General features: G+C 35.3%; 1 protein-coding gene across 1 annotated transcript; it reads right to left on the minus strand.

The window, feature by feature from the left end:
• Positions 1 to 1,713: 1,713 nt before the first annotated feature.
• LOC149553644 (uncharacterized) lies at positions 1,714 to 6,498 on the minus strand. The gene is made up of 2 exons (XM_089789044.1): positions 4,391 to 6,498; positions 1,714 to 2,990 (listed from the first exon to the last, which is right to left on the minus strand). Exons 1-2 carry the CDS (start codon positions 4,977 to 4,979, stop codon positions 2,356 to 2,358), a joined length of 1,224 nt encoding a protein of 407 aa, XP_089645170.1. The 5' UTR covers positions 4,980 to 6,498; the 3' UTR covers positions 1,714 to 2,355.
• Between the last annotated feature and the right edge of the window lie 8,224 nt (positions 6,499 to 14,722).

Genomic DNA, 14,722 nt, shown 5'->3' on the forward strand with positions numbered 1-14,722 from the left:
TTTTTTTGTGACTAACAAATTCTTAAAAATAAATTTAATTCAATGTCATGTTAACTCACTTTTAACTAGCCAACATATATTGACTTGAAAATAAAATATTAAAGACTAATTATTATTGTGTTTCATAACTTGAACAATAGCACCGGTCATTCAATATGAAACTATTTACTAATTATTTAACAAACATTAATACAACAATACTCATGAACACAACAAAACATAAACATATATATTCATGGGAATAAATATAACATTATGTAATACTTGACATATCGATGAACTTATTTGAAATCATCAAACCCATAAGGTATTGGCCAACGTTTAAGTTAAGAAGCTATTAGGCCCCCTTTTAAAGAAAACATGACTCTATATGATGTAAATAAAGTATGTATGTTGTGGTTTAACTATTTTTTCACTGTCTTTTAATAATATCAAAAATAAATATTTTATTATTATTAATAGTTATATATTTTAATAAATTTTGTTTATAAAAATATCGAATATGGCTCATTGAAGAACTACGCAATAGATATTCCTCATTGATATGTGCTATAGTGTCTCCTCTATCAAATTCTAAATATCTTACCCTTAAAAACTACTTTTTACAATGGACTATTGTTCATTATTGCACACATGCACACACCAAAATCTATTATTCTTCTTAATTATTATCACTTAAAACTAAAATATTTTTTGTAATTTTGTAAAAAGCTTTGAATGTCAACATCAATACTTTTACCACTTAAACTAAATGTCTTCAACATTTACCTCTACTTCTGTCAAGATTTGCTCATATTTATTTAAATCTATAATGACAACATCATATATATCTTTAAAAAATAAAAGAAACAATATTTTCTTTCTTATCTAATAGAAAATGACAACTTTCCTTTTATTATATATTACTGTTTTAATAATTTTACATATGAAAGATGTTTTAAATATGATATGTCAGATTTATATACATATTTAGATTCTCCTACTACTTATGCTTTACAAGTGCCTTAGTTTCCTGCACAAAGCATGCCCATATTTGTGTTGAATCTAAATTTCCATTTATTGTGTTTGGCACAACCATGCATTCAATTCAATTCATCCACTTTCATGCCTACCCACTAATGCATTAGTTGGTTAGTTGCATCTCTTAAGGCCCTCCACCCATCCTATAGGGTATAAGCTCTGACATCCTTTTAATGGAGGAAAACAATTAAAAACCAGGAACGAAGGTTTTCATTTATTTATTAAAATGCCCCCCATCCTGAACTGGGAATTAAGGATGACAGGTATGCTAACATAGAGGATTTCATTGGAGGCCACGTTTATTCTGACAGCCTTGTCACGCTTATTTATTTTTTGGGGACCAAAACTCTAAGCTTCAATTCATTCGGTAGTTAAAAAGAAAAGAAAACAGCACAATAAATTCAGGGACATGTTTAAGAAAACACAGAAAAGAAGGGAAAACAATGTAAGTATTTAACTTGATTTTGTCAGGCAACCTATCGAGATTCATTAGACAAATGAGATGCATAATGGGAGAATTTAATAACCGGGTTACCTCGCAACAGTGAATGTATATAAATATATTTCTTAGTTCTCTCATATCCTTATATAATTGAAATTGCTTACAAAACCCACATGCACTGCATTTATCAGTACAATGAACAATTTGTAGAATAATCTCAAACCATGTAATCAAAAGTAAACTTAGGTGTCTTGCTGAAAACCATACTTCTATTCAAATATTCTTTTCCTGGACAGAAGGACGAGAAAAAATACATTGCATTGGGATGAAACAAGTTATAATGAAGATCCTATGGATAAGATGGATAGAATGTGTACATCAAGCTTAGCATTCTTCACTTCCAACTGCCAAAGCTTTTTGAAAAAGGGCAGAAGTTTGGCTTATAAAATCATAGGAACTAGAAAAGCAAAAGAGACTCTCTGTCTGGTAGATAGGATTGAAAAGGATCTTCATCACAACATATGAAATGAATAAATGAACAATTTTACTGATGTCCATGAAACTAAACAGTTCCTGGGACTGAGCATAAGTTACGCTTTCAAAACACCATTTGTCTGCCCGCAGAAAATAACCTTGATTAGTAAGGTTTGAACCCAGAAGCATAAAATTTGATAGTTTCGTAAAGACATGTTGAAGCCTAAGGCTAAAACATAGTTTCAAATGAATTTCTTTCTGGGTGAACAGATGGGATATTTTGGGGAAATGACCTCCACGAATGATACATTTGAAATTAGATGTGGCGGGGAAATTGATCAGAGAAGAAACATGACAAAAATACAATGTTGAGGACAGGACCCTTGGAAGAGAATGATTGTGGTCTCATGGGTGTTTCTTTAAGAATTGCAAATGATAACAAAACAGGGGAGAAGGGCTTTAGGATTCAGCAAAAAAAGCTCTTCAATATTTGAAAGGAGGGCAACTTTTCCAGCAACAGAATCAAAACCAGCAGGAGTTGAGAATTCTTCAAAGTTGTCCAAAGGCCTATGGACTCTCCCTGCAATAACCCTACATACCAACAAAGCCTTCTTGACAGGGAAAATGAAGTCATCCTCATACAAAGCAATAGAGTCATGAGCACTGCCACTGGTGGCTGTAGTGTATATTCCCCTGCCACATGCCTCTTTTTTCATTGAAAACCCTTTCCTGATGATTCTACAAACATTGCATCCCTCTAAGTTGCACAAGCTAGATGATCCATTCATACCCAAAGAACACATGATGGTGGTGCCATAGAATCTCAGAAGTTCATTACCATCTGCTAGGCATCTAGGATGCTTCTTGGGTAATCTACTTGCTTTAGCCTTCACAATTTCGCGGTATTCCTCAAATCTGGTAAGAGTTTTCTGCGTGTTATGCACCTTCAGAACTCTTTCAACCCTTCCACACGGATTCTCATTTTTCATCCAGCTTGTCCTGAAGATTATCTCCACAATATTTCTAGAAGAATCCCCTTCCAACAGTTCAGTGACTGTAATCAAAAAACAAAAATCTCTTAGGAGAAACAGTTAAAGCAGAGATCCAATTGTATTCTATTAGGGCTCTAAAATGCACATTCCAAGGTTTGGTGTTATAAGAATCTCTATCCCTGGAAAAAAGCAAAGTACCCTTTGACTGATCATTGAAATGCCGAAATCCAGGTGACAATCTGATATCTTTAATCTTCTGAGTTCAGATTTTTTGTCTTCTGGATTTGATTGTGTACATACTTTTACATCAATGTTTCAAATCGCATTCTGTGATCCATAATTGGGATGTGGAGCAAATATATGTCCTCCAGCTCCTCATCCTACTATGGATCATGGAGTGATTTGAAATGTTCATGCAAAAATATAGTACACAATCAAATCCAGAAGAAAAAAAATCTGAACTTGATGGATTATGGAAATCTATTTACAATAATCTTCTGAGTTGTTAAAATATTGTCACAGTGGTGCTGCAGTTGATTCCATTCTGCTGGTTTATAATGGTTAAACTTAAAAGCAATGGTGAAACAAATTGCAGAAAAGTTCTTTCTGAAAACGTAGAATAGGAGTTAAGAGCCTAGCCCATGTCCCTAAAACTCAAGTATAATATGTGTATAAAATAAATGCAAGAGAAGAGTCAATATCAAATGGTGAAGAAGAAAACTCTTAATGGTCACAGCATTCCAGGAAGACATTATACCAGAAGCAAACCTCAATACATCACAGCCAAATATTAAAGAACTGTAAGCATCTATTCAACAGAAACAATGAGAAATTCAGCAATCTTTTTGGGCATAGGAGAATTCTGTAATTGATGAAAGGCTATTTTCACAATCCACGAAATGTGTAATTCTGTTTCTGGGATAAAGATTGTGTGGGAATTTTGAACATCAACATTTTAAATCATACTTCATAATCCATCACCAGAAGAGTGTAAGAATGCAAAATAAAATAGATTGCAGACCACAAATGATCCATCATCAGAATGAGAGTGTAAGAATGCAAAATAGAATAGATTGCAGACCACAAATGATCCATCATCAGGATGAGAGTGTGTAACAATGCAAAATTGAATAAATTGCAGACCACAAATGATCCATCATCAGGATGAGAGTGTGTAAGAATGCAAAATAGAATAGATTGCAGACCACAAATGTCCTTTTGCATTCTTACACTTTCATCCTGATGATGGATAATGGAGTATGATCCAAATGTTGATGTTGATGTTAAAAATTGGCACACAATCTTATCCCAGAAACAGAATTACATAATTGATCAAGCGATGGCAACATTCATCAGTTCAGCAATAAGCCAAGTCCAAACAGGCTCAAAGACAGACAATGCTCGGAAAAGTTGTACCCAGGCCATAAATGCAATACTCAAAAGGTGGATTAAAAAACCTTACCAGCATGTTTTGCAAGATGATGGTCTTCAAGAGCTTCCAACTTGGCATACTTTTCTCCACATTTCAGGCAGGCCGCCCTGCTGCTCATCTCCTTTTCAGACCCATTGGAGAAACGAGGAGTGGAAGGAGCAGTGCTGTTTAATGAACCAGGAAAGCTAAACTCACTACTGCTATGACAAGCTGCAACCCTCCTATAAGATAATGGTGTCCCAGGGCCTGGGGTTCCTGGCCTGAGAGTTCCAATGACACTATTAGTAGACCCATTGTACCCTGCCAACCCAGTAATCTTCAACTCACATCTTGAGTTGTTCACAATGACTTCATGTGACATGGGGTGCAAGAATTCACTGCTGCCAATTGACCTAGGGCTGCATGAGCTAAGAGCCCTTTCTGCTACTCTTCTATTGCCATGAATCACATCCTTCAGATTTGCAATGGACTTTGAACAGCCAGAACGGTTCTTCCTTGTAACAACTGCTGTTAGCTGATGCCTTTGTCCATGTCCATGCAAGTTATGTGGGTCGTGTACTTCTCCAGGCTCTGACTTACATTGCAAGGATTTCTTGAGAGAAAACCAAACAGTAGGCATTTTTGGCTGAAATTCTAAAATCCCCTCAGGATTTTTTCTACTTCTTCAATTCCTCATGTCTACAAACAACAAATCAGACAAAGAGGCAAGAGCCTACAACAGAACGTAAATTGTGAGCCTGTTATCTGAGAGGTCTTGGATTCAAATCTACTTGAACATAACACGTAATAAAACAAGGCATTGTTTACAAAACCCAATAGACATTTTGGCTGAAGCACTAAACCCTCTGAGGACTTTTACTTCTTCCAATTCCTCTTGCCTATTGACAACAAATCCCTCTGAGGACTTTTATTTCTTGCAATTCCTCTTGCCCATTGACAACAAACCAGACAAGAACTTGTTCACAAATCATTCACAAATCCCAACTAGCAAGTGACCCAATTGTTTTTTATGAGAAAAGCAGCAAGAGTGAGTTTTCCCGTGGTACAGACAAAACTAACTCATTAACAAGCACATTAACCCCACAGCTAGCACAATCCTATTTTGCTCTGAACCAAAGTGCTTAAAAGTATTCAAACTAACAGCATACGAGACCTCTCCTTAACTTAACTAAAATTGGCCATGATAAGACCTCTTTAGCTCCTCAGCAGCTGCTACAGAATCTTATCCAGCGATTTTAGAGCCCCTCCTATTGTACTCGCCAACAATTCTACCCATGGAAGTTATACAAATGACCATCACCGGACATTCTCAAGGACAGATATTTATATCACCGAAGCTCACTTTTTATATGTTTCCTATCTGCTTGCCCATCCTTGAAACTAAACCAGAATATCAATAAACAATCCCCTATACCCTTCCAACTGAGACATACATTTACAAGAGACAACTGTAGAATCTCCAAGCTCAGGCCTTCATCCAACCATAAAAAACCCAAGCACTAAAAGTCCAAGGATTGCAGGCCCATAAAGGTTTAAAGCATTATCAAACCAATTTAAAATTGGAAAAGAGCTTCGGAAAAGTGACTTTACTGATCAAAATGAAGTCTTTAAAAAAGGCCATGAGAATACCGTTTCCGAGGGAAATGGAGGGAATGGCAGACCTGACTGAAAACATATTTTAAAGCTGGACGGAGGTGGGTTTAAACAAATGCAATGCAGAAAATATTTCCGTCGAAAAAGGTTGTGCCACTGCAACAAATTAATGCAAATGCAGGTATCCTGTGATGATTTCCCCTCTTCAAATTCTTCTCTATCCTTTTATATATTTTTCTGCCTGAAAGGGAAATTTCTTGACACTGATGTAGAATTAACTCTGTAAATTGTCATCCCCATTGGCTAATTTTCTTTTAATACTAGATTTATGGCAGCGTATTAGACGCAGCTTGTTAGAAGAACGTCAAACAAAATGCTAGTCGCAGACGTACAAAACAGATCATGTGGATCAAAGGCATTAAAGGATAATTACGTATTTGTCAGGGCTTATTAGATTGCAGTCTGCCTACTTTAGACTTTGCACGGGAATTACTCTGGTACGTGATAATGTAACCTATTCTGCCACGTGGCAGGGGGAGGTATACATAAAGAAGATGGGTTTGGCTTCATGTTTGATGGTAAGTGTATTTAATTTGAGCTAAAAAGTTCAAGGGCTTTCGGATGGAAAGGGAGATGCTATATTAGGTCAAGTGTTAGAGAGGTTTGACAGTGCCTAGCAAAAGTAAACTTGCCCCATATGTCTCTTTAGTGGTTTGAATTTCAAAGTAAATGGGCATGAAAGTTATCATAGGCGCTCAAGTTGTGGGATTATGTTGGTCTTCTACTTGAGTGCCTTTATGAATCATGACCCAATTAGACCTTCCTCAATGGCATTATGATGGGGTTAGGGTTTATCCACTCATAGTAGAGAGACAAAGTGAATTGGGTGATAGAAAATCAAACTCTGATAATTATAAATGAAAAATAATATATTCTTTATACATGTGTGAGGAGAAATCTTATAAAGTTATTTTAGGTACTTTAATAATTATAAATGAAAAATAATATATTCTTTATACATGTGCGGGGAGAAATCTTATAAAGTTATTTTAGGTATATAAAACAAGAGCACAAGTTTAGGTAGAGTTTTTTAGTTACGAATTAAGATTGAAGTGTATTTATTTTGCAAGTGCATATAAGACGTGATCCTAATCTTATTAGTTGTGATTTTAGAGCCTTGCATTAAAAAAGACTCGATTGATACTGAACTCATTAACGACCATTCAGCTTCACCAAAAAACCTAAGGCCCATAGACTTTTTTTAATTCATATTGTTATTATGCAATCATGTTACATATTATTTATTGGATCCATACATATAAGTGATTAGGTAGTGTTCAAATAAATGAAATCTCTCCTTACATTAATTATAAAAAAAAAAAAAAAAACTTATTTTAAAGTTTATTTTGGGTAAAAGCATTTGCTTTAGCACAAATTAATTTAGATTAATATAATAGTTAGTTGAGAATAGTAAAGCATAAATTGAATGTTAATTTAGGAAAGTAATTATGAAGTGAGAAACTACTTGCTCTAGAATGAATGTGGATGAATAAGTTTGATGTTGCATTGAAATTTTGTACACCTTTATTTTATAAAAGAATATTTTGTAATAACACTTCGCCTTGGAATCGAAATAGTCATCTAAGTCTTTAAAGGGTTGTTCTTAGGGTTCAATGTTATTTCTATTGGTACAAATTATTTCAAGTGTTAGGATAGAGGTCTCTCAACCAGTGAGTCCCAACATGATATTTTATTTATTTATTTCCTTTAACTCACTTTAGAAGTGCTAAGTCAAGGAGCAAGTGTCATTAGTTGTTATGTTAAATCTAAGTAATGATTATGGCAGTTACTAGTTTGGTGGAAGAGTCATGGAGAGTTAACATTTGACAATTTATATTTAGGGTGGAGTTCACTATTGACAAATTGTGTGAGGTAGGTATTTCATATGGAGTAGTGATCATTGTAGTTGAGTTATGCTTTGTTGAAGTGGAAGTTTCTATGTGCAACATAACATTTGTTTAACATGTTGACACCACATACCTCTTTGGTATTAGAGATGGTTTTGGAAGCCATGGGATTCTTCCATTTGTGTTGAACTCTAAAAATATGTAGCTACTTAGTGTATTTGTTGTGATTTGGAGCCTAACTAGATTCAAAGGTTAAATTTTCCCCACTTTATTCGAGATGATTTCCCCCCAAATTTTACTACAGGTATTTGGGGGCAGTGCCCCTTGCAAGGTCCTGGGGCAGAGCCCCAAGTGCACTTCCTATCACAATACAGGGTGGGGTTAAGGGACAAAAAGGCATTGGCTGCTATTTTTCTATTGGACAACTTATCATAGCCCTAACTTTGTAAGCGACAAAAATCTTGTATAAAATGGCTTAGGACTAGGGATTTTATTATGTATGATGAGATTGTAGCTTCTTGCAGCGGTATTGAATTGTAAGGGATTATAGATTGTAATCAAGTTGTAGTCACAAGATAATAAGAATATTGGACTCATTTTTTGGTGGATGTAGCCTAGGGATTGGTTGAACCACGTTAAATCTTTATGTTGTGTGTTCTCCTTTGTGCAATTTATTATTTTCTAATATTGGTTATAGTTGCATGTAATTGTTATTCATGCCTCTTTAAATGCTATCAACATTTTTTTATGGCTAGGTTGGATATCTTCTATGGGCCATTTAAGTATTAGATATTCTCTAGAATTGTTTACTTCTATAATAGCTGTTGATGAGAATTGGCTTAAGGATTGTATTGTAATTATTGTTGTTGTTGATAATACAATTATGTTTGGCTTTTGGAGGGTGGGTTTTTTGTTGAAAGGGTTTTACCATGTATATTTGGTGTTATGAGTTTATTTGCTTAAATAAGATATTGTATGTGTTTATCTAGTTTGCATTAGCTTAAAGGTTTGTGAGAAAAATTTTAACATCATCTCTTCTGTTAGATTTAGCATTTGGAAGTGTTTCCATACTTTGGCTTCCTTTCAACCAATATCATAGCCTAGCCAACTTTGTTATTGTTGATCGGTAGACAAGTTTCTTGTACTAACCTCATTTCAGTGGGAGTTTTATAGAGGATTTTTTTGTAATCTTATTACATGTTAGATATAGAAAGCACATCCAATAGAGTAGAGATGGATAAATTTAATAGCAGCAATTTTGAGTTGTGGAAACTCAAAATGGAGGACATACTTGTAGATAGAGATCTATGGGTTGTGATTTCTTCAATGAGACCCTAATTTGCATTGCAAGATGATTGGAACAAGATAGATCAAAGAGCCAAGGGTTTGATAAGACTTTGTTTGGTTGATTCAATGCTCCTAAATGTCCATAAAGAGAATATTGGAACTAATCTTTGGAAGAGACTTGGTGATATTAATTAGAGTAAATCCTTAGTGGGTAAGTTATTCTTAAGAAATAATTTGTACTCTTTATGTTGATCAATTGTATATTGTCTTTGATGTTACACAAATGTCATATCTTTACCAGTCAGTGTATGCTGAGCTCACTTGGGCGATGAAGACAACCTCCTGTGTCTACCAAGCATTCCAATGTTTGCCAAGTTCAAAAGAAAATGTCTACCAAGTTCACTCGGGTGTTCAAGAGAAGTTTGCAAAAGTTGAGTGTTAATCGAGATCACTAAGGTAACAAAGGAAAGTTGGATGGAACCAATGCTAATTGAGCTCACTCGGTTACCAAAGGAAGTTTGTGAAGATGCAATGTTAATCAAGTTCACTTGGTTAACATAGGAAAATCATTTCTGAGTTAGTGTATACTGAGAAGGGTCGACTAATGAAGGATTTTCTAGTTTTCACATATTGAATTTAATAGATTTCTTTGTTGGTTCTAGCTGACTGATGATATGAATATTAATTATTCTAAGTTGTATTCAAGACGACTTGACAATTTCTATGGTATAAGTATAAGGTCAAGTTGAGGATTGAATGTGTGTGAGTGTGGAAGAGAAGAAGATGCTAGAGGAAGAAAAATGGAACGATAAGTAGAATATCCTTGTTGGGCAGAAAGGATTAATCTAATCAAGAAGGATCAAGTGTTCGAGCTAGAATTGAGATCTAAAATCAACAATACATTTGCATCAGCAATTAGGTCATATCATTGCTACTCTCTAACCATTGCAATAGTGTATCAAATCTCTTAACTGAGTTGTCTTAACAACTATTTGCTAAATCCTCTAACAAGGTGGCATTTCTAGATTGAAGTGTCTAAAGACCTCTAACAAGGCCACTCCTAATAGGGTGATTAAATCCTCTAATAGGGTCACATCTAAGAGTATGTTTTGTAACCTTTAATAGGGTTAGCTCCTAACAAGGCTCACTTCAGAAGAGTGAAAATCAGTAATTAGTTGCAATTGATGGGCTTTCCCAAATTGGGTTTCCACATTAAATCCTAGGGTCAATTGTGTTCATGAGCTATATCTTTTATATGTATGCAACTAAGTTAATTAAGGTTTTTCACAAGATAATATCTTAAGTTCTGCATGTTTAGTGTTTTGCGAGTTACAACATATTGTTGGTGTTAACTAACCACGTAACAATAGTATCAACAAAGTTTATGATTTGTATTGACATCTAAGTAATATGGGATTTATTTGTAGTAGCTGATTCATCTCTCCCCTCTCAGTTACTCCTCTTATATTCCCAACAATTGGTATCAGAGCTTTTGGTGCTTGCAAAGAAGGTTTCAAGGACCTAAGCTAAAGATCAGGATGCCTTATAGGAGAGAGATTTGCAAGTTGAACAAGGATAATTTGAGTCATGGAAAGAACTTATGAAGCTACATCTAGCAACCATCAGTGATTCAAGCCTAAAATATTTGAATGCTAAGTACACGGCTCCTACTAGAACATTGACTATTGAAGAGATTTTTGAAAAGAAAAATCATAATATCATGATGATTGATATTGCATCAACTCTGAACTATGTTGAATTTGATGAGGCCAAAGGATGTGCTACTACTCATGAGATGTGGAAAAAGCTAAAGGATATCTATGGAGATGATGATAATGTGAGAAGAGCCAAGGCAGAAATCTTGAGAGATTGGTTTGATCAGATGAAGATGAGAGGATCAAAACATTGCAAAATATGTTGACAGAATCAAGACTAGTGTTAGTGCAATCAAAGCCTCTAGAGGAACAATTGAAGATGTGACTGTGGTAAGCAAGGTACTTAGAACCCTTCTTCCTATCTATGCAGTCAAAGTGTCTACTATTCAAGAGATGAGATGTGATCCAAATAATAAGATAATCTTGAATGCTCTAGTGGGAAGATTAACAACATTTGAGCTAGATAGCTATGATAATTATGTTCCCAGTTATAGCAATCTTGAGTCTGCATTTGAATTCAAGTTATCACTCAAGAATAAAGTTGCAAAGTCTAAAGGCAAATGATCTAAAAGTGAAGAGGAAGACAGTTCTGATAGTGATATTGAAGCCATTGGAGCATTTCTCGCAAGAAGATATCCCAAAGGCAAAGGACAATACAAAGGTAGAATTCCTCTAATCTATTTTTCTTGTGAAGAAGTTGGCCACATTACTACAAGGTGTCCATACAGAGAAGATAAAGATGAAAAGAAGAGTAGAAAGTATAAAGGAAAGAAGGATTTCAAAAGATACAAGGATTATAAGGACAACGGTAAGAAGTCTTATTTTATGGCTAAAGATTCAGATAGTACTGATGATGATGAGATGGTCTATATTGATGTAAAAGATGAATCTAATAATGAAGAAGATAAAATGACACTTATCTCTCATGTTAGAAAAAATGATACATAGATTTTGTATAGTGGTTGTTCTCATCATATGATTGGTGATAAGACAAAGTTTGAACATATGGAACACTATGATGGTCGAAGTGTAAGATTTGGAAACAATAAACCATGTTGCATAAAATAAAAAGGTTGCAATTCTCTAACCAATGAACTTAGATGTGATAATGCTTATTGGGTTGAAGGATTGAAACATAATCTATTGAGTGTGGCACAATTGAATAAAATTGTGTTGGAATTCTTTTAGAATAACTAAGAGAGGGGGGGGGGGGAGTGTGGATCAGTTATTCAAGGTCCAAATGTATAAATAAAACTTTGCATAGCTTAGTGAACCCATAAAACATTCTTCATGCATGCATCCATAAGATTATGCAATTACTAAAACTTGTAGGTTACTGTCAAATCAACTTGCAGAAATGTAAACATGAAACATAATAGATTCATCAACACACATGACATAAGGACTTACGTGGAAACCCAATTTGGGAAAAACCACCAGTTACATGCTACTCTTTTTCACTCTTATGAAGTGATGCCCTGTGAAAGACCAACCCTATTAAAGGTTACAATACACACTATTAAATGTGACCCTGTTAAAGGATTTCAATCACCTTGTTAGGAGTGAGCCTTGTTAGAGGACTTTAGACCATTTACTTAGAATGTCACCTGGTTAAAGGATTTACAAATGATTGGTGGGTCAACCTTAATCCAAAGGATTTACCCTAGACTGATACAATTGTTAGAGAGAAATAGTAAGGCTTGATTTGATAACAACTTACAACTTCATTTGCAAATTATCGATCACTATTTTAGTCCTCCATTCTACTTGGCCTTCATACTTTTCAGCTCTGGTAGCTTGTTCACCCTTCAAGCGTTCATATCCTTAAGTCTTCTTGCTTAACATGTCAATGCAGTCTCTTCTCTTAGGTCACTTGATGAAGCAAAACCCTTGACTCCCTATCTTCCTTAGGTTATTGCACATAATTTTATTTGCTTTCGACCAATCATTCCTATAAATAGAAAATTAAGATATTTTCCCACTCATTTTCTATCATCCAATATAGGGTTAGGATGGATTAGATAGGATACAATGAATCTATCCCCCATTCTATATCTCTTCTAGAGACTTCTCCTTGAATCCTCTTTTAATTTTCCTAAAAATAGTTTACCTTGAATGAAAGAATTGATTAATATCAATTCAACACAACCCAAGAAGAACCTATTAGCCAATAACCTATCACAAGAGAAGAATAATAGAAATAGAAGAAAAGTTGCTCTCAAATGTGAAAAATGCATAAGAGATAATGAGAAAAGTACAAGGCTCAACCTTATAAAGGTGAGATAGAAACCCTAAACTAAAAAAATTAGGTTGTGCATTATTAATTAATAATGCATCTAAATGAAGCTTAAGTAACTAGAGTAATATAAGCTTATATAATTAAATCAATATGATTTAATTAATAAGCATAAGCGAAAAATACTCTAATATCCCCCCTTAAGTTGAAAGCAGGGAGAAAGCTTACCTAGCAAAGCTATGAAAGCAAAAAAAGTGGGTCCCAGCAACAAGGCCTGATCAGGTCCCCAGTACAAGGAAATCTCTATAAACCAGAGTAGAGGAGAAAACCCAGTGGGAAAAAAAATCCTCTTCGAAAAGAGATGTAAAAGCAAGCAAAGAAAAAAAAAATGACTTCAAGAGACTCTCTCAAAGTCATAAGTACAATGCATGCTACCAACCCCCCCGTGAGAGAGGGTCGAGGCTTGAAAGCCTCCCCAGAATGAAAGAACCCCTAGATCAATGAACAAACCATTGTGACTCCAATGCAGAGAAGTGAAAGTCAGTGGACACTGTAGAGGAAACCTTGAAAGCTGAGGTGTCACTGGAAGGCCGAGTTGATGCTCAAAGGAGTAGACACGAGGATCCTGAAAGGGAATTGCCAATGTAAGTGGTATGACAAGTGTGCTGACACTGTCATCAAAGAAGAGATGAATTTCCTTTGTAGAATCCTCAACAACTGCACTTGGTGGCTCAATGAATAGAGCTGGAGGATCAAGCAGTGTTGAAGAAGAACTTTGGTGAATAGAAAAGAGCTCAAGAGGAGGTGGCAAAGCAGTCACAACAATAGTCTCAGGAACCATAAAGACTGTACCACATGATGCTCTCTCAAAGGAGGAGAGTCGTGCTCTGGCAAAGGTGGATCAAAGTGTGAAAAGGAGTAGAGACGGGTGGAAAGATCAATTGTCCCTATAGTAACAATAGCTCTAGTCATACTATCTTGAATGAAAACTAAATCTGGAGTGAATTCAACTGTCTTCTTGGACCCATTGTGAGAAATCTGATAAACCAAGGGAAGGTTTGTAGACAGAGATGGAACATACAACACATCATTGAATGTGCCATCCTGAATGCATATAGTGCCTTTCCTGCAGACTATCATAACAATGTTATTCCCAATGATAATATGGGGAATAGGAGAAGCCTCAAAAGAAGAGAAGATCTCTCGAGAAGATGCCATATGGTGAGAAGCACCTAAATCCACTATCCAAGGGACTTGTGTTGAGGATGTGAAAGAAGCCCGTAATGCATGATCCTTTCCAAGATCCTGTCTAGCTATAGGATTGATAGAAGAAGACTGATAAGAAAATCCTTGTGAGCTAGAAGAGGATGGAGAGGAAAGGTTGCTCTTCTAAAGAAGCACTTGCAAATCTGCTATCTGTTTCTCATAACCATCAAACTTCTTCTGATAGCAAAGTGACTAATCATGTGTTCCCTTATGAAAATAGGAACATGTAGGTCTCTCAGTCTTCTGTTTCTCCTTCTTAGAAGAAGATGGTGGGACAATAGAGTGCTGAGAAGAGTAATCTGATATTTGCTTCGACTTCTATGTACTCTGAGGTGGCTTGGCAATCAATGCCTTTGACTGTGAACTTGTAAGAGATTTTGTTTGAGTGAGCTTTGATTGCTCACGAGTCAACTGGTTA

Source organism: Cupressus sempervirens, chromosome 6 (assembly GCF_028749045.1).
Source record: "Cupressus sempervirens isolate cs-2001-9-10 chromosome 6, ASM2874904v1, whole genome shotgun sequence".
Classification (NCBI taxonomy): Eukaryota; Viridiplantae; Streptophyta; class Pinopsida; order Cupressales; family Cupressaceae; genus Cupressus; species Cupressus sempervirens.

Coding starts and splice junctions, on each gene's coding strand:
- LOC149553644 (XM_089789044.1), bottom strand. CDS start 4,979: ATGCCTACTGTTTGGTTTTCTCTCAAGAAATCCTTGCAATGTAAGTCA. Junction 2,991..4,390: donor TCATCTTGCAAAACATGCTG/GTAAGGTTTTTT, acceptor TTTTGATTACAG/TCACTGAACTGTTGGAAGGG.